We start from the raw sequence: 23078 nt of genomic DNA, 5'->3' as shown, positions 1-23078 counted from the left end.
TTGGAGCAGCGTCATAAAAATAATCGTGTGTAAATCATCTCTGAGATGAAAAGGCTGTCAGTTTTCAGAATCTATGGCAGATGGTGTCAGTATGGTTCTATCCACAGCTGAGGAAAATGGGAATCTGTTGTCTGCAAGCCTCTAGCAATATCTGACTCTTACGCAAGCTAAAATCTGAATTCTGATTGGTATCTACAATGAGATTGCTGTGTAAAGCGACATGCACATGACCGTTGTCTTCGTCAGTATGCTATCGTTTTTGTTTTTTTTAACGGATAGCACACTGACCCTTTCATTTCTATGGCCCCCATGCACAATACCGTATTTTTCATGGATCCGTGTGGGGGCTGTGGGACTGGGCCGAAAACTCAGAGCAGGTCCTATTCCTGTCCGTGTTTGCGGCTCGGGCTCACCCATTCAAGTGTATGGCGACATGAAAACCACGGACGACACACGGATGCCGTCTTTAACGGACCGCAAAATACAAACGGTCGTGTGCATGCAGCCTTAAGGTGACAAGTTAAGATCTTCTGGGGTCCATCCTTTCAGTGGCATGGGTCTTATGTGTTGATGTGCTTTGACCTTGTATGGTTCAGAGCATTTGTACATTGAACATTTTCGTATGGGTGTTCTGAGTTTGTGATGACCAACCTGCCCCTCTTCAAGAGTTCTCCACGTTGAAATGATTTCTAGTAGCACTGGTGGTTACATAAAGGTTGGTGAGCGTTCATAGACAAGTCGCATTATCTGAGACAAATCCAGTACAACATTACAATACGACCCTCATCATGTTATTCTCACAAACGGGGTGTAAACCTCATTTTCCAGCAGGTTTATATATATATAGCTCTTCTGTTGGTTAGGGGTCATAGGAACGCTCTCATGATCTTTCCAAAGCTCTTAAGCAGAATAGATATGCCAAATAAATTCTCTTATCTAGCAAATGTCATTCTTCTGAAATGTTATATACTTAAAGGGAAGATCTAAGCTGTCCGCTAAAGGAAATGCTCAAAATGTGACCGATAATGTCAGTGAGCTGTTGAGTCAATATCTCTATGCTGCTGTCTTCCTGTAGAATGGAAATGCATGCAGTGACGTTTGTGTGCGTCCTTTTTATCCTTGAGAGTCACCTTTTATAATCCAGCATCGTAATGATTCTTGTTGTTAAGGAAGATTATGAATTTTATGTACATCATAAAAAGTTGTACACCGTAGAGCAGAGCTGGAATCATTTAATGTATAATCTGGAAGGTGTTGTTCCACAGATTAAAAATGCTGATAATGGAATGTCCTGCATACTTACACATATTACAGATAACAGGCTTGTAGCTCCATTTCATTAAAGGGGTTGTCTCACCTCGACCCCTCGTTTTCTAATAAATGACCATCGACACGGGTCCACCAGAGCTGAAGCTGCTGTAGCGCCTCTGACCTTCATATGCCCAAAATTGGCATATGGAAAGGAGTTGTCTGAGTAAGACAACTCCCTTTTAAAAGTGGTCTGCGCTACGCTAGGTTGTCTCCGTCAGCCCGATAGACAGTAAAATGAGTGACGATGCACATGTGTGACCGCCGTTCCGTTACAAATACTTCTAAGGCTGGATTCACACAAGCACATTACGTCCGTAATGGACGGAACGTATTTCGGCCGCAAGTCCTGGACCGAACACCGCTAGGAGTCCCTGCCTCGCTGCAGGACAACTGTCCCGTACTGAAAACATGATTACAGTACGGGACAGTTGTCCTACAGAGAGGCAGGGACTCCTAGCGTCGTACATAACTATGATGCTAGGAGCCCGGCTCCCTGCGGTGTGTTCGGTCCGAGACTTGCGGCCGAAATACGTTCCGTCCATTACGGATGTAATGTGCTCGTGTGATTCCAGCCTTAGGGTATGTTCACAAGGCAGCGTCCGTAACGGCCGAAATTACGGGGCTGTTTCCAGGAGAGAACAGCCCCATCATTTCAGCCGTGACGGCATGTGCAGGCGTTTGAACGCCGCGTCCATTACGGACGTAACTGGAGCTGGTTTTCCATGGAGTCCATGGAAAACTGCTCCATTTACGTCTGAAGAAGTGACATGACACTTCTTTGGCGCGGGCGTCTATTTACGCGCCGTCTTTTGACAGCGACGCGTAAATATACGCCTCGTGTGAACAGACAAACGTCAGCCCATTGCTTTCAATGGGCAGATGTTTGTCAACGCTATTGAGGCGCATTTTCCGACGTAATTCGAGGCGTAAAATGCCCGAATTACGTCCGTAAATAGGCCGTGTGAACATACCCTAACTGTGATCGTGCAGTGAGGAGGAATGGGGGTTGGTACCCCCAGCTCTTATTGATTGGTTGAAATCCCAGCAGATCCCCCATCAGTCATACTTTCATCACCTATCCTGTGGACAGGTGATAAATTAGCTTAGTGGGGAAAATGCTTTTTAATGTGGCTCTGTGCGGTTAAAGACCATTTAAGACTAACGGGTTCAGTAACCACTTTAGTTGCTACCCCACCTACCAAAGCCACCTACATGGGACTTTCAGCTCTTTAAGGTGATCTGTAATCTATTCCAGTGCATAAAACATCCATTTGTTTGTCTAAATCATTTAAAGAGACTGTCACCACATTATAAGTGCCCTATTTCCTACATAATGAGATCGACGCGATAATGTAGGTGACAGTAATGCTTTTTATTTAGAAAAATTATCTATTTTTACCACGTTAGGAGTGATTGTTAGCTTTATGCTAATTACTTTCTTAATGCCCAACTGGGCGTGTTTTTACTTTAGACCAAGTAGGCGTTGTACAGAGGAGTGTATGATGCTGACCAATCCGTGACCAATCAGCGTCATACACTTCTCTCCATTCATTTACACTGCACTAGCGATATAGCTATATCGTTATGTGCAGCCACATAACACACTATAACATTACTGCAGTATCCTGACAATGAATATACATTACCTCCAGCCAGGACGTGATGTGTATTCAGAATCCTGACACTTCTGTACCGTCTGTGTGATATTTACAGCAAGGCAAACGTAATCTCGCGAGATTACGATGTAACCTGTCATTTAAAAAACGAGATTACGTTTGCCTTGCTGGAAATCTCATTGAAAAGATTCAGAAGTGGTCAGGATTCTGAATACACATGACGTCCTGGTTGGAGGTAATGTCTATTCGTTGTCAGGACACTGCAGTAACGTTATAGTGTGTTTATGTATCTGCACATAGCGATATAGCTATATCGCTAGCGCAGTGTAAATGAATGGTGAGAAGTGTATGACGCTGATTGGTCACTGATTGGTCAGCGTCATACACTCCTCTGTACAACACCAACTTTGTCTAACGTAAAAACACGCCCAGTTGGGCATTAAGAAACTAATTAACATAAAGAAAAAATCGCTCATAAAGTGGTAAAAATAGATCGTTTTTCTAAATAAAAAGCACGGCTGTCATCTACATTATAGCGCCGATCTCCTTATGTAGGAAATAGGGCACTTATAATGTGGTGACAGAGTCTCTTTAAAGACTGCACTTTTGATATCTCATAGAGACCTATCAGAAGTTTAGATCGGTGGGGGTCCGGACCGTTCTATGTGAGCCGTCTTCAGCCTAATGAGGCGTGCCGATCACCGCTGAAGAGGCTCAGCTTAGCTCCCCACATTTCAGCGATGGGGGGGGGGGGGGGGGGTCCGCATCCGGACCTCCACCGATCTAAACTTCTGATCTGTCACTTTGATCAACAGCTTGCTGACCGTAGTTATTCTTTAAACCTAACCATTAACATAATATTTCCTTAGATGGTTGGTTTTAATGTAGATTTAACCTGGCAGTACACAGAGGGTCAAAATTATCATTGTGTCAGTTGTATTTACTGGAATAAATGTGTCCTAGTCTAAAGGAATTTACTCCATATTTCTCAAATGGCTTATGTGCTTTTAAAGCTTCGTTCACATCTGCGTCGGGATTCCGTTTATGGGTTCAGTCAGACCTTTCTGTCAGGGGAACCCATGAACGGAAACATTACTTTCCGTTTGCATTACCATTGATTTAAATGGTAACGCTTGCGTTGCTAATGGTCTCCGTTTGTCTCCGTTCATAAGGTTTCAGTTTTTTTTCCGGCAGAATCAATAGCGTAATCGACAGCGCTATTGATTCAGTAAAAAAAAAAAAAAATGGAAACCTTACGGAAGGGAGACAGACAGAAACCATTAGCAACGGAAGCGTTACCATTTAAATCAATAGTAATGTTTCCGTTCATGGGTTCCTCTGACGGAACCCATGAACGGAATCCCAACGCAGATGTGAACGAAGCCTAAGACACCTGAGATGCTTTTGTGTTTTGTCTTTGTGGTAAGGTCACGGCTTGTTTGTCTACGTTGTATGTCATATTTACTGTTGTCTAATGGTCTTTTTACATAAGCAAATAATCGGTCACATTCCAACACGAACGAGCGAGCGTGCACAAAAATCGCCTGTGATAAACCGCTCATTAATTGTACAAATAGTTTATGCAAACATAACAATAAATGTTGGTCATTGTGGTATGTAAACATAAATTGTTTGATTGATAGCAGATATATGACCGTGTTATATAGGCAACCGAGTGCTATACATTTGTAATGATTAAGACTTTAACGTTGTGTGTAAACACTTATCTTTAATCGCTATTCGATTGCTTACAGCAATCGTATGGAAGATCGCGAACAGGAATATCTACTCAAGTAAGTAGACTTTTACAGTAGTAAACAATAGTCCAGACAAGCCAGACCTTGTGTAGAGCTTCCCTATTTTTTCCAATCAGATGTTTTTCAATTGTTATACCCGAGACTTTTTTTTTTTTTATCTTGAGGCCTGCAACTCCTTTTTTTTTTTTTTTTAAAGTGTAACTAAACATTCGACAAACTTCTGACATGTCATAGTTACATGTCAGAAGTTTTTATTGGTGCGGGTCCGAGCACTGAGACCCCCACCAATCGCTAAAACTAAGAGGCAGAAGCGCTAGTGTGAGCACTGAGCCGCTTCGTTTCTGTTCGGCTTTTTCCGGAAAGCCGATGTATCGGAGTACGAGCTCATAGACCTTCTGAGCGCTTCTGCCGCTTTGTTTTAGCAATTGGTGGGGGTCTCGGTGCTCTGACACCCACCAATCAAAACTTCTGACATGTCACTATGACATGTCAGAGGTTTGTCGAACGTTTACACTTTAAATACTTTTGATCGATGTTAACCACATAGTTCCAGAACAAGTCCCTACAGCAGTATTAATAAATCTGCCCCAAAGTGATTTTATTGAGATCTTTTTCATACAGAACCACTCTTTGAAAGTAGCTTAAAGAGGCTCTGTCACCAGATTTTGCAACCCCTATCTGCTATTGCAGCAGATAGGCGCTGCAATGTAGATTACAGTAACGTTTTTATTTTTCAAAAACGAGCATTTTTGGCCAAGTTATGACCATTTTTATATTTATGCAAATGAGGCTTTCTTAAGTACAACTGGGCGTGTTTAAAGTTAAGTACAACTGGCCGTGTATTATGTGCGTACATCTGGGCGTTTTTACTTCTTTTACTAGCTGGGCGTTGTGAATAGAGGTGTATGATGCTGACGAATCGGCATCATCCACTTCTCTTCGTTAACACCCAGCTTCTGGCAGTGCACAGACACACAGCGTGTTCTCGAGCGATCACGCTGTGACATCACTTCCTGCCCCAGGTCCTGCATCGTGTCAGACGAGTGAGGACACATCGCCACCAGGCGACAGAGGCTACATCGACTTACCTGCAAACGCCGATGCTGCTGCAGAATCAACTGTAGCCTCTGTCGCCTGGTGCCGATGTGTCCTCGCTCGTCTGACACGATGCAGGACCTGGGGCAGGAAGTGATGTCACAGCGTGATCGCTCGAGAACACGCTGTGTGTCTGTGCACTGCCAGAAGCTGGGTGTTAACGAAGAGAAGTGGATGATGCCGATTCGTCAGCATCATACACTTCTATTCACAACGCCCAGCTAGTAAAACAAGTAAAAACGCCCAGATATACATACACAATACACGCCCACTTGTACATAACTTTAAACACGCTCAGTTGTACTTTAGAAAGCCTCATTTGCATAAATATAAAAATGGTCATAACGTTACTGTAATCTACATTGCAGCGCCGATCTGCTGCAATACGAGATAGGGGTTGCAAAATCTGGTGACAGAGCCTCTTTAAACCTTAAAATTATTTTCCGAAAGTTAAGAAAATTATTTAAACAGATGGTGGTACTTGATATTTGATACTAATGCAAAGGATTTTGTCCGGTGTGGGCATAGGTAGCTACTCTGTACAATAAAGAGAAAATAAGAAGATATCCAGAAAAGATCCGACACTAGTGTATTATATGGAGATATTGTATTCTTTGTTGAAACCTCTGGAAATGCGCCACATATACGGCTGTCTTTAGAAGTCTATCTATTGTACGTGACTAACTTTCTACAGAGTTGTTTGTAAGTGACCAATACCATAGCAAACTATACTTCGTGGCAAAAGGTGCGGAGATCCCTCTTTATTTGGTGGGTTTTAGCATTTCAGCCACACCACTGGGTTCTAACTTTTCAGCCATTTCTAAAAGGTACATAATTTCATGCCAGTAAAATGTATTATACTTTAGGGTTCAGTGACTCAACGTGTCCTCTCCAAATATTGTTGATCAAACTGATATACGGCTGTCGCTGTTCTAGTAAACTGATAAAGGATATGGCATTGTGAAGCTTTTCCAGAAAGGTGGAAGCTGTGGCTTCTGCATGAGGGCGTGGGAACAAACTATATATTAATGCCTGTTTTTTGACTGAGATCTCCAAGCATATGATTAGTGTGTCCTTTATATTTTTGGTTATTTTGTGTATTTTTTTTTTTTTTTTTCTCTTTAATGCAGTCCTGTTAGGCTGGGTTTTCCTCTGCCTGCATGCCGATTTTCGCAGCATTTTTAGCCCGTGGGCATAAAACGCCGCGAAATACGCTTTCTCTGCCACCCATTGAGGTCAGTGGGAGGTCAGAGGCGTAAACGCCCGAAGATAGGGCATTGCCCTTCTTCCCATGAGCCGGTTTTTCCACTCGCGGGAAAAAAAACTCCTCCGCCTCCCATTGAAATCAATGGGAGACATTTTCGGCAATTTTTGGCGTGGTTTCAGCGTAAAAAAACCCTGTGTGAACTTCCCCTTAATGAATGTTCTGTCCTATTTAAAGGGGTTTCCTGCTCTGGACTATCTCTACTTGTTAGAAGGGTCCCTTAACAATAAGTTGATCACAAAGTCTCCCCCTGCTGGGACCCCCAGCAATCAGCTGTAATCTGTGGGTAAACCTGGCAGTAAGGCTAGAGTCACACGAATGTGTCCGATTTGCGCAGTTAAAAAAACGCCGAGTTTTTCTTGCGTTGCAGTTCCGTATGGCATCAGTTTTTCATGTCCGTGTTGGTGCGCATTTTTATTTTTTATTCTTTTCTCTGCTTTTTTTTTAGCAACGAAAGACATCTGTGCGCTGTCAGTGATTTTCATGCACCCATTGACTTCAATGGGCTGCGTGGTGTGCAAAAACGCACCAAAATAGGATGTGCAGTGAGTTTCATGCAACGGACACGTGTTGCCTGAAAAACCACGCACGTCTGCATAACCCCATTGAATGTCCTAGTTCCGTGTAAGAAAAAAAAACACAAATGGACGTGAAATACGAGTGGATGAGATTTGAAAAAATCTCATCCACGCGCTGCGTAAATTATGAGCGGAAAAAAATGCTCAAACTGACCTGCGGTGTGGTTTTTAATCCGCATCATGTCAATTGTATTTGTGTAATCGCTGCTTTTGTGTTGCGAGTTTTCCCCATAAGGCTGGGTTCACATGACCTATTTTCAGACGTAAACGAGGCGTATTATGCCTCGTTTTACGTCTGAAAATAGGTCTACAATACGTCGGCAAACATCTGGCCATTCATTTGAATGGGTTTGCCGACGTACTGTGCCGACGACCTGTCATTTACGCGTCGTCGTTTGACAGCGATGCGTAAATTGACTGCCTCGGCAAAGAAGTGCAGGACACTTCTTTGCAACGTAATTTGAGCCGTTCTTCATTGAAGTCAATGAAGAGCAGCTCAAGATTACGGGCGTCAGACGCCTCGCATAATGCGAGGAGGAGCTTTTACGTCTGAAACGACGCAGCTGTTTTCTCCTGAAAACAGTCTGTCTTTTCAGATGTAAAAGACAGATCTCGTGTGCACATACCCTTAAATTCAATGGGGAGGTAAAACCTGCACCAAATAGCAGGTGTTGCGATTTTTGCGACGGAAAAGCTGCGTTTCCGCCACAAGAATCGCAACTTGGAAGAAAAAAAAATTTCTACTTGGAATTCTGTGCTTCTTCGTCCAGGCCGTCCGGCCTGGGATGACGTTTCATTGCATGTGACCGCTGCAGCGGTCACATGGAATGAAACATCCTCCCACGAGGCCGGGCTTGAGGATGGCAGAGGGACACGTCGCCATGGCTACGGGTAGGTATGCAACTTTACGTGCAGTTTTCTGCAGCAGATATTCCGAATATCACATATCCACGTTTTGGTGCACTTTTTCGGCCGGAATTCCCTGCGATGTTCTCTTACACAGCGTATCTGCCCTGTGTGAACATACCCTTTTAATGTGATATTTATGCCTCCTCATTCTCGTGTTTCCCCCCCCCCCCTCTACCCTTAACCCTGTTTTTCTTTTCCTCATGTATATTGTAAAAAAACCTTAACCTTTTCCTGCTGTGGCCACTTTTGACCTTCCTGACAGCCTCGGTTTTCAAATCTGACATGTTTCATTTTATGTGGTAATAACTTCGGAATGCTTTTACCTATCCAAGCGAATCTGAGATTTTCTCGTGACACATTGGACTTTATGTTACTGGCACAATTTGCTTAAATTCAGTATTTAATTGTGAAAAACTTCAAAAATTAGCAGTTTTCTAAATTTAAATGTATCGGTTTGTAATACAGGCATTTATACCACACAAAATAGTTGCTAATTAACATCCCCTATATGTCTACTTTAGATTGGCATCGTTTTTTGAACATCCTTTTATTTTTCTTGAAGATTACAAGGCTTAGAACTTTAGCAACAATTTTCTAAAATTTTCAAGAACATTTCAAAAGGCTATTTTGTGAAGTGGCTTTCAGGGCCTTATATATTAGAAACCCCAATAAGTCACCCAATTTTAAAAACTTCACCCCTCAAAGTATTTAAAACCGCATTTAGAAAGTTTAACCCTTTAGGCGTTTTACAAGAATTTAAAGCAAAGTAGAGGTGAAATTTACAAATTTAATTTTTTTTATTTTAATCCATTTTTTTTCTAACACAATGTTTTACCAGAGAAACGCAACTCAATATTTTTTGCCCAGATTTTGCAGTTTTAGGAAATATCCCGCATGTGGCCCTAGTGTGGTAATGGACTGAAACACAGGCCTTGGAAGCAAAGGAGCACCTAGTGGATTTTGGGCCTCCTTTTTATTAGAATATGTTTTGGGAAACTACACCCCTAAAGGAATTTATCTAGGGGTATGGTGAGCATTTTGACCCCATTTGGTTTTTTGCAGAAATTATTGGAAATAGTCCATGAAAATATTAATTTTTTCAAAGAAAATGTAGGTTTAGATAATTTTTTTTATTTCCACAAGGACTAAAGGAGAAAAAGCACCACAATATTTGTTAAGCAATTTCTCCCGAGTAAAACAATACTCCATATGTGGTCATAAACGGCTGTTTGGACAGACGTTAGGGCTCAGAATGGAAGGAGCACCATTTGGATTTTGGAATGGTTTCTGGGCGCCATGTCGCATTTGCTGATTCCTTGTTGTACTAGCTTAGTGGAAACACCCCAAAAGTGACTCCATTTTAGGAAACCACCCTTTGAGGAAATTATCTAGCGGTATAGTGAGTTTTGTCCCCCAAAGGTTTTTTTGCTGAATTAATTAGAATTAGGCCGTGAAAAGGAAAAATGAATTTTTTTCCAATAAGATGTGGATTTAGATAAACATTAATAAAGAGGAAAAACGCACCCCAACATTTGTAAAGCAATGTCTCCTGAGTATGGTAACACCCCATATGTGGTTATAAACTACTGTTTACACATATGGGAGGGTTCAGAAGAAAAGTAGTATTTTGACTTTTGGAGCGTAGCTTTTGCTGGAATGGTTTAGGGACGCCAAAATCCCTGATGTACCAAAAAAAGTGAACACATTTTATGAACTACACCCGTAAAGACATCATTCAAGGGATGTAGTGATAATTTAGACCGCACAGGTCTTTGATCACTTTTATACCATTTTTGGGAGGAGATGTGACCTAAAAATAAAGATTCTGTCGTTGTTTTTCATTTTATTTTTTTATTGCGTTCACCGTGCGGGATAAATTACATAATAGTCTTATAGTTTAGATCGTTACTGATGCGGCGATACAAATTATATTTATATATTTTTGTTTTTTTCCTCATCGGCTTCCGTACAATGCAGACATAGAGGCCATTATTTGGCCTCCGGTTGCCATAGCAACCCAGCGATTGCATCTCTTGGTTGCCGGTCGGGTAACAACCTCTCAGATTCTGCGCTCTCTATTGATTGCAGCATCTGAGGGGTTAATCGACCGGATCGGAGAATAGCTACGGTCTTGGCCATTACAGGAGGGTGCCAGCTGTATAATAAAGCTGTCACCCGCGGTGATGGTGTGAGCTCCGCTTCTGAGCCTGCACCATCACCGCGATGTAACTGTACTGCGGTTTGTGGAAACAACTTCCCGACAGCGCCGTTTATATATGGCGGATGTCAGGAAGGGTTTAAATAAAGAATATACAAAATATTACAGCATATTACATGAACAGGTCCAGTCTACTATTCGTTTACACACAGAGGTTTCAGCTACCTGAACGCCTACAAACATCTGTTCATTGAAATCAATGGGAAAAAAGGCATTTAGTTCATACGGACTGTCTTTTTACACCGCTCCTTTAAAAAAACGGGACGTCAAAAGAAATGGCATGTCACTTTTTGAGGCACTTTTTGTAATTGATTTTCCACTGAACACTATGAAAAAACGCCTCAAAAGTAGCCTCAATAGAAGCTTCCACTTAAAAAATGCCACATTTTCAGTTTTAAAAACCGCTGAAAATCAGAGGTAGTTTGCTCTGATAACAGCTCTAATTTTCAGCCGTTTTTGACACCGCATGTGAACATACCCTTACAGTTGACTGATTGCTGCAATGTATACATGCAGATACAAGGCAGCCATCAATCACTAGTGAGAGAGGTGGGGTGGGTGCTCCCCTCATGAATACAGCAGACTCAAAGATTAATCCGCTGTATTCTTTGTTAGGCCCTGTTCACAATGCCGAAATACATGTTAAAAGAACAGTGACATCAATGGGAAAGCGTGACGTTAGTACATGCAACGCATTTATATAAGTGAGCTTATTTAAATTATCCATCGCGTAAAAGTCATGTAAATTCTTGGCAAGTAAATCATGCCGAAAACACAGCAAATATTCCCATACTATGGAAATCCTAATTATGCGCCAAAAACTTGCAAAATGTGCCCACAAAACACCCAAAGAAACATGCCGAAAATGTGTCAAAAATGGCTGTATTTTAAAAAGTGCTTAACTTTTTTTTTTTTTTAGTGCCATTTGAATATGCCCAAAACACAATGTTTTTGTTCCATTTGGGGTAATAGTGGACTGCACATTTCCCCATACTATCCTGCTGTAAATAGACACGCACGCATACTGATTTGCTTTTTTGATAAGGATAATAGAACGTTTGTCTGGGATCTTGAATGTAGAAACCACTGTCTGCTGGTAGCAGCCCTGGTAACTACATGTCCCATGATGCCTTGCCCAGGCCTTCTAGAGATGTGCAGCCAGATATAAACCTAAGCTAAAGTTTTATAGATCATTCCAAGTTATGAGAAGATACAGGAAACTTAGACTAAACGTCTGATAGAGGTAGGTCCCAGCTCTGGGTCCCGCACTTATATAGAGAATGTGGATAACCGACCCCTTTTCGTCTGGGGAGGTGGCCGTTGGCTGCAGTTTCCAGGTGGGGGCTAGCGTAGAGGTGGCTGTGCAATCTGGGTTTAAAAGGATTGTCATGGTCTGTGCAAGGCATAACAAAGGAACCATTTTTCCTGCATTGCTCCTTTACGCTGATTAAAGTAGAACTCATACGGCCCCAAAGTTCCCTTATAACAGTACGTGCCATCAGTAGAAGGTCACTGTCAAAGACCTCTGTCTCTTTCTGAACTATCAGGACAAGGACAACCATTTCTGTGTTTTGATGGCTGGCAGAACAGCATTGTGGGCCGCAGGTTTATGCACCCCTGATCTAGAGAAAGCAGCCTGGAGGAAATTCAGCATCAACCGAATAGAAAAGACTAAGGGCCTGTTCACATTTGCAACGGAAGCATTAACATTGAAATCAATAGCAATGCAAACGGAAGCTATGACCTTTCCGTCGGAGGAACCCATCAACGGAAAGGCAAATGTTGATGTGAACACACCCTAAGAATATTAAATTTTGTCACCCAGGGCATTCTTGAATTTTCTGCTGTGCAACGCTCCAGGCACGATCTGTTGGATCTTTTCTTATTCAGAAGCATACAAGAGACAGTAGTGACACCAGACATCGTGATTACAGGTGTGAATTTACGTCGAAAACTGTTTTTTTTTCAGTGTCCCCTTAATTTTCTTGGAATAGTTAAAGTGAAAAACGAGATCTAAATTAGCGCTACTGACATCAATGGGCGTACTTTATGTAACATCAAAGTATTTTAACTTTATCAGGCCGTTTTTTTATTTTTTTTGTTTGTTTTTTCAAATGCATTTGGGGTGGCGGAACATTCAAAAAGTCACAACATTTTTGTGCAAAAATGTTCTACACCAAAAAAAACTGGAGTAGTTTAATTCCCCCTACTCTGTTCTTGCACCCGAATACTTCTTTAATACAGGTAGGACGCTTTCATATTTAACAGGAAAGACTTCGGTTTCCTGTTACTAGCCTGTTTATCAAATTTCTTCCATTTTTTTTTTCTTTTTTTTTTTTTCTTCCCAATTATCGAAGTTCATTCAAATAATTTTGTGATGCAGGAGTAAGAGTAGCAAACCTAACCCTGAGCAACATTTGTGGCATTTGGACCTTTTTAGCATTGGAACCATTGAAATCTGTGGGGTCATTGATGACACTTCTATTTGAAGGCAAACTCTGGTATCCCATGTGATTTCTCACCTGAAATCATGATGTATAATGCCAATTCTGTCTCTTGTAGGTTTCAAAGTAATAAAATATCAGGCGAAATGTTGCATTACAACAGTCTAAAGCCCTGCCCACATATGTGTTTGGCATTCCGAAAAATGCAAAAAATAAAATAAAGCACAGGTTCCTTTTGAACAACGGAGACAACCAGCGCCCGATGGTATTTATGGTGGAATCTGCGAGGGAGGCCCCTAACGGAGCCTCCAACGCAGATGTGAATTAGGCCTAAGAATGCACTGGGTGACAATTGCAAATCTAGCTAGTCCTGGTTGTGTTCTGCTGTCTTTTACTGAACCTGCTCCAGGCTGCTTCCTGCTACTTGTAGATGATGTAAAGCTATTGCCTACCAGTCATACCTGCCTCTGTCTGCAGTGGCCTTGAGTTTACGCACTGCCTATGACATATCCGCTGCCGTACAAGCACAGTCGTCAGCCTCTCCTGTGCTTTTGTGGCTTCTGTGGCTCTCTAGCACCATGCTCACAATTTGGAGTAGTTGGACAGTTAAAGGGGTTTTCCCATCAGGGACATTTGACATATCCACAGGATATACAGCACACAAAAAAATGGTGCCTGCACATTGTGCACACTAATGCAATCTAAACCAGTAAATATAAATAAATATGTATAGCTGCTAAATCTACTTACAATAGGGAGGATCTTGGCGCACATATTGATCAAATTGTGTGAGCCTACCTGCCACGACAAGGTGACCTCTATGAGGTGGGAACTAAAGCTGGACATACACCCAGATCTGGGACTAAGCCTACATATATACCTGGGGATGGTAGGAACCAGCATTAAACTAATTAAAATCACCCAGGGCAGAATGGGAGGAGTGCAAGAACAAAAATGGAGGCAGTCACTAACCCCACAAATACAACACAATAGTTTGAACAGCACATTCCAGCATCTGTCATAAATGTCCGATAGATGCGTGTCCCACCTCTGAGACTCGCACCTATCTCTAGAACGGGGTCCCCTAAATCCTGTTCTGCCGCTGTGTGTGTTGTGGTTGGACAGTGTGATTCATGACCATGATTTTTGGAAACAGCATAGATCTCTGAGCGAAGCTGTTTCTGTAAGTCCCATAGTAGTGAATGGCCCTTATGGAAGCAGCATAGCAAATGAGCTATGCGGTTTCTGTAACTACCATTCAATTCTTTGGGACTTGCGGAAGATTTCCTCTTCATGGTCGGAAATCTCCTGCTTCAGCGTCACACAGAGCGGCAGAACTAGGTTTAGGGGACCCCGTTCTAGAGATAGGTGCGGGTCCCAGAGCTGGGACACATCTATCGGAAATTTATGACATCCCGTGGATATGTCTTGAATGTCTCTGGGGAAAACCCCATTAAAATTGTCCTACATCAATGTTCGCACACAGGTTTTTTTGCAGGCAGAAAGAAAAAATCAGCTCCCTGTTTTGTTTTTTTAAAGCGGTTTGCCCCAACATGCGTTTTTCGCTGTGGTTTTTTTATATACGTGTTTTTTTTAGCTATTTCTTCAACAGATAGATGGAATAACAGCGAGCGTTTTTTGCTAAAAAAAACTTGTTTATTTCCGTCTCCCATTGATTTCAATAGGGTTTTTGAGGTGGAAAACGCATTAAGAGAGGGCATGTCACTTCTTGTGCCTGCGAGCGTTTTTTTTTTTTGCTTGCGGGAAAAAAATGCTTCCACCTCCCAGTGAAATCAATAGGAGGCAATTTCAGCCGTTTTTTGCCGCGGTGTAAAGATTATAGTTCCTATTTCTGACCCCACATTGAGAAAGCAAAGAATGCTGGGAGGTTATAGCTGCAAAACCTGCAAAATTATGAATGAAAAGCTGGACTTTAATACATATACAAGACTTATATGCTATAAAACATAAAGAAAACTTGTCACAGGAAGAGTAATATTGTATGTGTAATGTTCATTAATTTAACCTGTAAAGCCCCAAACTGTAAATTCCAGCAAACTTCAGCTATTTCATGAGAAGTATTTTGATGAAGGATCAAATTAGGAAGAACTGCTGCGGATTGTTACACACTATAAAATGAATGTCTGTACTATTCTGCCTTCTGTGAATTATACATTATAGTAAGTAATCAATGGACAACTGGGCGTGTTTTACTATATGACCAAGTGGGCATTGTACATAGGAGTGTATGACGCTGACCAATCAGTGTTATACACTTCTCTCCATTCATTTACACTGCAGATAGCGATCTAGCTATATCGCTATGTTCAGCCTCATACACACACTATAACATTACTGCAGTGTCCTGACAATGAATCTACATTACCTCCAGCCAGGACGTGATGTGTATTCAGAATCCTGACCCCTTCTCTGTGATGCACAGCGAGATCTCTCTGTGAATAACAATTTACAGCGTAATCTTGCGAGACTACGCCTGCTATGCTATAAATCACAGAGACGCTGCAGAAGTGGTCAGGATTCTGAATAGACCTCACGTCAGGGCTGGAGGTAATGTATATTCATTGTCCGGACACTGCAGTAACGTTATATCGTTATGTGCAGCCACATAACACACTATAACTATATCGCTATCTGCAGTGTAAATGAATGGAGAGAAGTGTATGACGCTGACTGGTCACTGATTGGTACAACGCCCACTTGGTCATATAGTAAAACACGCCCAGTTGTCCATTGAGAAACTCATTAGCATAAAGCTAATATAGGTCATAACTTCGTCAAAAATGATCGTTTTTTCTAACTAAAAAAACACTGCTGTAATCTACAGTACAGCGCCGATCACATCATGTACAATATAGGCCACTTATAATGTGGTGACAGATCCGCTTTAAATAACGGCACATTTTTTAAAAAGTGTTTTGACTGTAGGCCTATTACCATTAAATTAAAGGGGCTGTCTCAAGATTAAAAGTTATCTCCTAACAGCATAGGTGACTGAACCCACAAACTGAGTCCCCACGGAGTTGTGAATGAAGGCTTGCAGCTAAAAGACTGTAAAAACTCGTAGGTATTTTGAAAACGCTTGCGTTTTTTTGGCAGCGTTTAAAAACGCAACAAAAATGCTAAAACCACGCACAATGTGAACCTCTTAGGGTATGTGTGCACACAAACTCAAAAACATCTGAAAAGTATATTGGAAAAAAAAGAAAATGTTTCATTATACAGTAAATAATCTTTATTTGCTTTGATAACATTCACACAAAGTGGAATTGCTGCAGATCTATTATCTTGATTTGTGGGCGGAAAATCCACAGTAGAATAGCAAAAAAGTATATACGTTTTTAGCAAACCTCATCCACACGCTGCGGAAAAGTTGTGTGGAAAATGACAATTGTCAACTTCTGCTGCAAATTTGTTGCAGACTTTCCCCATTGAGAAAAGTAAAGATCTGCAACAGTGTCAATGGTTGCAGATTTTGCGGCAGATTACTTGAGAACTTGCATCTATATACGCAAGTACAACCCCCCCCCTCCCCTCAATACTATTCTTGGTGGGTGTAGTAATACATTATTGCATAAAAAAGTAAAAATCCCCCACATACAATAGAACTACTGTTTTCATGCCTACTGAGGTAGAAATGTCATTTTGATATAAGATTTTCTACCCTTTCTACAGACCAGAATATAAAATATTATTGAAATTAAGGTATAAAATGACAAGTAGAAAATATAGTGACCTCAAACATTGGTGCAGCAAAAACGTGTACATACAGCCGCCTAACTGATTTTGTTATAAGTTGGAGAGTTAAAGAGGCTCTGTCACCAGATTTTGCAACCCCTATCTGCTATTGCAGCAGATAGGCGCTGCAATGTAGATTACAGTAACGTTTTTATTTTAAAAAAACGAGCATTTTTGGCCAAGTTATGACCATTTTTGTAGTTATGCAAATGAGGCTTGCAAAAGTCCAAGTGGGTGTGTTTAAAAGTAAAAGTCCAAGTGGGTGTGTATTATGTGCGTACATCGGGGCGTTTTTAATACTTTCACTAGCTGGGCGCTCTGATGAGAAGTAACATCCTCTTCTCTTCAGAACGCCCAGCTTGTGACAGTGCAGATCTGTGACGTCACTCACAGGTCCTGCATCGTGTCGGCACCAGAGGCTACAGTTGATTCTGCAGCAGCAACAGCGTTTGCAGGTAAGTCGATCTTACCTGCAAACGCTGATGCTGCTGCAGAATCAACTGTAGCCTCTGCTGCCGATGTGGCCGTCACGATGCAGGACCTGTGAGTGACGTCACAGATCTGCACTGTCAGAAGCTGGGCGTTCTGAAGAGAAGAGGATGTTACTTCTCTTCACAGCGCCCAGCTAGTAAAAGTATTAAAAACGCCCCGATGTACGCACCTAATACACGCCCACTTGGACTTTTACTTTTAAACACACCCACTTGGACTTTTGCAAGCCTCATTTGCATAATTACAAAAATGGTCATAACTTGGCCAAAAATGCTCGTTTTTTAAAAATAAAAACGTTACTGTAATCTACATTGCAGCGCCTATCTGCTGCAATAGCAGATAGGGGTTGCAAAATCTGGTGACAGAGCCTCTTTAAAGGTATGCCAAGTTCTTGCGATTGGTGGGGCTGCCAGCGATCAGACCGTTATCACCTATTCTGTGGATATGTCGATTCTGATGGACCAATGCCTTTTCAGGTCACTTATGAAAAGCTTTTTGAATTTTTGGTTTTTAGAAGTGGAAAGGTCATTGAAAATATATTTTAACCCCTTAAGGACGCAGCCTAGTTTTGGCCTTAAGGCTCAGAGCCCATTTTTCAAATCTGACATATTTCACTTTATGTGGTAATAACGTCGGAATGCTTAAACCTATCCAAGCGATTCTGAGTTTGTTTTCTTGTGACACATTGGGCTTCATGTTCGTGGTAAAATTTGGTCGATATATTCAGTGTTTATTGGTGAAAAATTGCAAAATTTAGAGAAAATTTTGAAAAAATAGCATTTTTCAGAATTTAAATGCATCTGCTTGTAAAACAGACGGTTATACCACCCAAAATAGTTACTAGTTCACATTTCCCATATGTCTACTTTAGATTGGCATCATTTTTTGAACATTCTTTTATTTTTCTTGGACGTTACAAGGCTTAGAACATAAACAGCAATTTCTCATATTTTTAAGAAAATTTCAAAAGCCTTTTTTTTAAGGTACCTGTTCAGTTCTGAAGTGGCTTTGAGGGGCCTATGTATTAGAAACCCCCATAAAACACCCCATTTTAAAAACCAGACCCCTCAAAGTATTCAAAACAGCATTTAGAAAGTTTTTTAAACCTTCAGGCATTTCACAGGAATTAAAGCAAAGTGGAGGTGAAATTTGCAAATTGAATTTTTCTTGCTGAATTTCAATTTTTATTCAATTTTTTTTCTGTAAGACAGAAGGTTTTACCAGAGAAACCCTACTAAATATGTATTGTCCAGATTCTGCAGTTTTTAGAAATGTCCCACATGTGGCTCTACTCCGCTCGTGGAATAAAACACAAGCCCTAGAAGCAAAGAAGCACCTAGTGCATTTTGAGGCCTCTTTTTTTATTAGAATATATTTTAGGCAGCATGCCAGGTTTGAAAAGGTGTTGAGGTGCCAAAACAGTAGGAATCCCCCAATAGTGACCCCATTTTGGAAACTATACCCCTCAAGGAATTCATTTATCATTGTTGTTACCATTTTGACTGCACAGTTTTTTTCACAGCACGTATTTGAATTGGGCTGTGAAATGAAAAAAATGTAATTTTTTTCCAATAAGGTGTCATTTGTGATCAAAATTTCTTATTTTCACAGGGAACAAAATACCCCATTTTGTTGCCCAATTTGTCCTTAGTGCGGCAATACCCCATTTGTGGTGATAAACTGCCGTTTGGGCCCATGGGAGGGCTCAGAAGGAAAGGAGCGCTGTGTGTTCTTTGGAGTCCAGATTTTGCTGGATTGGTTTTCGGGTGCCATGTCGCATTTGCAGAGCCTCAGAGGTATCAACGCAATGGAAACCCACCAGAAGTGACCCCATTTTGGAAACTACACCCCTCAAGGAATTCATTTATGGGTAATGTGACCATTTAGACCCCATAGTTTCTTCACAGAAGTTATTTGAATTGGGCTGGGAATTAAAACAAAATTATTTTTTTTCAAATAATATGTAGTTTTGGCTGAAAATTTCTTATTTTCACAAGAAACAAAATACCCCATTCTGTTGCGCAATTTGTTCTGAGTGCCGCAATACCCCATTTGTGGTGATTAACTGCCGTTTGGGCCCATGGGAGGGCTCAGAAGCAAAGGACCACCATTTGGCCTACTGGGGATTTTCTAGTGCGAAGTCATGTATGCAGATGCCCCTGAGGTACCAGTACAGTTGAAACCCCCAAGAAGTGACCCTGTTTTAAAAACGACACCCTTAAGGCATTCATCTAGAGGTGTAGTGAGCATTTTGACTGGAGACCTACATCCCATAAACTGTAATGTGGGTTCTCCCGGGTATGGCAATACCCTACATGTGGCTGTTATCAGCTGCCTGGGCACACAGCAGGGCCCATAGGGGAAAGACGAGGGGGGATAAGCTGTGCGGAGTACATCAGGGTAAGTAAAATTGGGGTAAATTATAAACCAAGGGATGTATGATAAATGTTAAAACACTTTCATACAGAGCTCTGGTTATTTGGGACACGTGTCACATTGATATATTGTGTCATCCCTTATCGCCCTCTTATAGCAGACTTGGCACCTCTTTTGACTTTTTCCCCTGCCAGTTTGGGGAACTTCTCCTGGAAAGTGTTGCCGCCCTGGTACGATGCGTGTGGCCCCGTTTCCAGAAGTACTGGGTGCCCCCCCTGCTTGGTCCCTAAAGATTAGGTTCTTGATAATCACCTCTTGAAATTCCAGGAAAGTTCCCCTCTGGCCTGCACATCGACGTAGCACGTACGCATTGTACAATGCCATCTGTATGATGTGCACGGCCAGCTTCTTATACCACACCGCATGGCGCTGTAGGGCTTCAGGACTTGATCTGACCAGTCCATCCCTCCCATGTACCTATTGTAGTCCAGGATGCAGTCTGGTTTGGGAGTGGCCTTTCCTTCATATATCCTAAATCTGTAGGTATACCCCGATGCACTCTCGCAGCTTATACATCTTCACGCCATACCTTGCCTGCTTACCCGGCAGGTACTCGCGGAATTGAACCCTCCCTTTAAAATGTACCAGGGACTCCTCTATAGAAATACACTTCTCGGGGGTGTATGCTTGGGAAAACCGGGCACTGAAACTGTCTAATAGGGGTTTCCGTTTATACAATCGGTCAAAACTGGGGTCATCTCGGGGTGGGCACGGCTCCTTATCAGTATAATGTAAGAAGCGAAGTATTGCCTAATTTATTTATTTTTTTAGGTTCCAGTTCAGTTCTGAAGTTGCTTTGAGGGGCCCATATATTAGAAACCCCTATCAAACACCCCATTTTAGAAACTAGACCCCTCAAAGTATTCACAACAGCATTTAGAAAGTTTATCAACCCTTTGTGTTTCATAGAAATTTAGAGCAAAGTAGAGGTGAAATTTACATATTTTTTTTTTGTCAGAAAATCCTCTTTATACCATTTTTTTTATAACACAAAAGGATTTATCAGTGAAACGCAACTCAATACTTATTGCCCAGATTCTGCAGTTTTGAGAAATATCCCACATGTGGCCCTAGTGCGGTAATGGACTGAAGCACCGGCCTCCGAAGCAAAGGAGCACCTAGTGGATTTTGAGGCCACTTTTTTATTAGGCACCATGTCCGGTTTGAAGAGGTCTTGTGGTGCCAAAACATTGGAAACCCCCCAAAAGTGACCCCCAATTTGGAAACTAGACCCCTTGAGGAATCCATTGTAGTTTTCTTGGGGTGCATGCAGCTTTTTGATCAGTTTATATTCTATTTTTAGGTGGCGTGGTGACTAAAATACAGCAATTCTACTATTGTTTTTTTATTCTATTTTTTTTACTGCGTTCACTGTGCGCTATAAATGACATATTCACTTTATTCTGCGGGGCGATACGATTACAGCGATACCAGATGTTTATAGTTTTTTTTATGTCTTATGGCGTTTGCACAATAAAATACGTTTTGTAAACAATCATTCACTTTTTGTGTTGCCTTATTCTAAGCCAGAACGTTTTTATTTTTCCATCAATAAAGCCGTGCGAGGACTTATTTTTTGCGTAACGAACTGTAGTTTCGATCAGTACCATTTTTAGGTACATGCGACTTTTTGATCTCTTTTTATTCTATTTTTTGGGAGTTGAAGTGACCAAACAATTGTGATTCTGGTACGGTTTATTATTATTTTCTTTTACGGCGTTCACCGTGCGGGATAAATAACGAAATAATTTTGTAGTTCAGGCCGTTACGGACGCGGCGATACCAATTATGTTTAGTTTGTTTGTTTATATATTTTTATTAATAATAAAGCACTGATAAGGTAAAAAGGGGGATTTTTACTTTTAATACTTATAAAAGTTTAATTTTATTATTTTTACACATCTTTTTTTTACTTTTTTTAAACTTTATTACTTTGTCCCACTAGGGGACTTGAGGGCAAATACACTGCACTAAATGCGTAGTGTATTAGAGCTGTCAGCTACTCACTGACAGCAAGCATAGTGGGTCCTGACTTTGTCAGGACCCACTAGGCTTCCGTCTATGGCATAGCCGGATGCCATTGTTTGGTGTCCGGTTGCCATAGTCACCATCGCCGGCCGCTATCGTGTAGCAGGCCGGCAATGGCAGCTTAACCCCTAAAAAGCCGCAATCTCTATAGAACGCGGCTTTTAAGGGGTTAATCAGCGGGGACACAGCTCCTGTATGTGTCGGGAGGACGGCCGAAACGGCCGTTACTCCCGAGACGTACTATTAGGTCATGGAGCGCGAACGATACAGCTGCCATGACCTAATAGTACGTCCAGGAGCGGGAAGGGGTTAATATCCACTAGACCTACACAGTAAGAATTGCTGGTGTGACTGATCAATGGATTACTTTTTGAAATGTAATTCTTCCACAAACCTGTTATATTTGCTTAGCATGTAATAACATTTTAGTTAATCATATATAAGCCGTTACACATTCATATTTTCATTATGCAACCTTTCCCTCTAGTCTACACCGTTACACTTGGCAGCTGGATACAATAGAGTCCGAATCGTCCAACTGCTTCTTCAACATGGTGCCGATGTACATGCGAAGGATAAAGGGTGAGTACAAGCCAGATATACGGTCAAGTTTGATTATACACTGTAAGACTATATTTATATTTAAAGAGCCGATAACACAAATTGTCATTATTTTTTTTTTTTCTACAAGGGGTTAACATATAATGGGGATTTGTATTAGTGGTCAACAAATCCCTGCTCAATTTATCAAAACTAGTGGAAGAGCCTTTATTTATGAAGCCCTTTAACCTTAATCATCTTAAACAGGCAAATTAAGTATAGCTTTCTTATTACTTGTCAGGTCATCCCTTATAAGCCAATGAAGATTTTTTGCCAATTACTTTTCTAATTCTGGGCCAGTTTGACGTCTTGTAGCGCCATCTGACAGAAGTACAGCGCTAAATCTATAGTATGCCTGCATTACTAATTGTAGCTTGGTATGTCTAGTACTATGAAATAAAACGGGCAGACAGGAAAGGAGTTCACAATTATCGAACACTGACAAGAATCTTCATAGCACTTGGGCAGTTAAATGCAGTGGTTCCCAAATTTTCTGAGGCCGGGTACCACTTTTGTTTGGGACCCCGTACTTCGCTTATACCTCTCCCGTCGCTAGACTGGCTATTTACGACGG

General features: G+C 41.4%; 1 protein-coding gene across 5 annotated transcripts in view; it reads left to right on the top strand.

Annotated features, from left to right (window-relative positions):
- Positions 1-23078, top strand: part of TNKS (tankyrase) — a 253487-nt gene that overhangs the window by 112881 nt on the left and 117528 nt on the right. For 3 of the 5 annotated variants that reach the window (XM_075862262.1, XM_075862253.1, XM_075862247.1), the window contains exons 6-7: positions 4682-4720; positions 22392-22486. In XM_075862262.1, the coding sequence (XP_075718377.1) occupies positions 4682-4720; positions 22392-22486 (134 nt within the window). The remainder of the gene's footprint in view (positions 1-4681; positions 4721-22391; positions 22487-23078) is intronic. The other 2 variants (XM_075862280.1, XM_075862272.1) reach the window with 1 other exon arrangement.

The sequence above is a fragment of the Rhinoderma darwinii genome, chromosome 1, assembly GCF_050947455.1.
Source record: "Rhinoderma darwinii isolate aRhiDar2 chromosome 1, aRhiDar2.hap1, whole genome shotgun sequence".
Taxonomy (NCBI): domain Eukaryota; kingdom Metazoa; phylum Chordata; class Amphibia; order Anura; family Rhinodermatidae; genus Rhinoderma; species Rhinoderma darwinii.
Note: the sequence above shows the minus strand (reverse complement) of the source record. Positions and strands in the feature narration are given on the sequence as shown.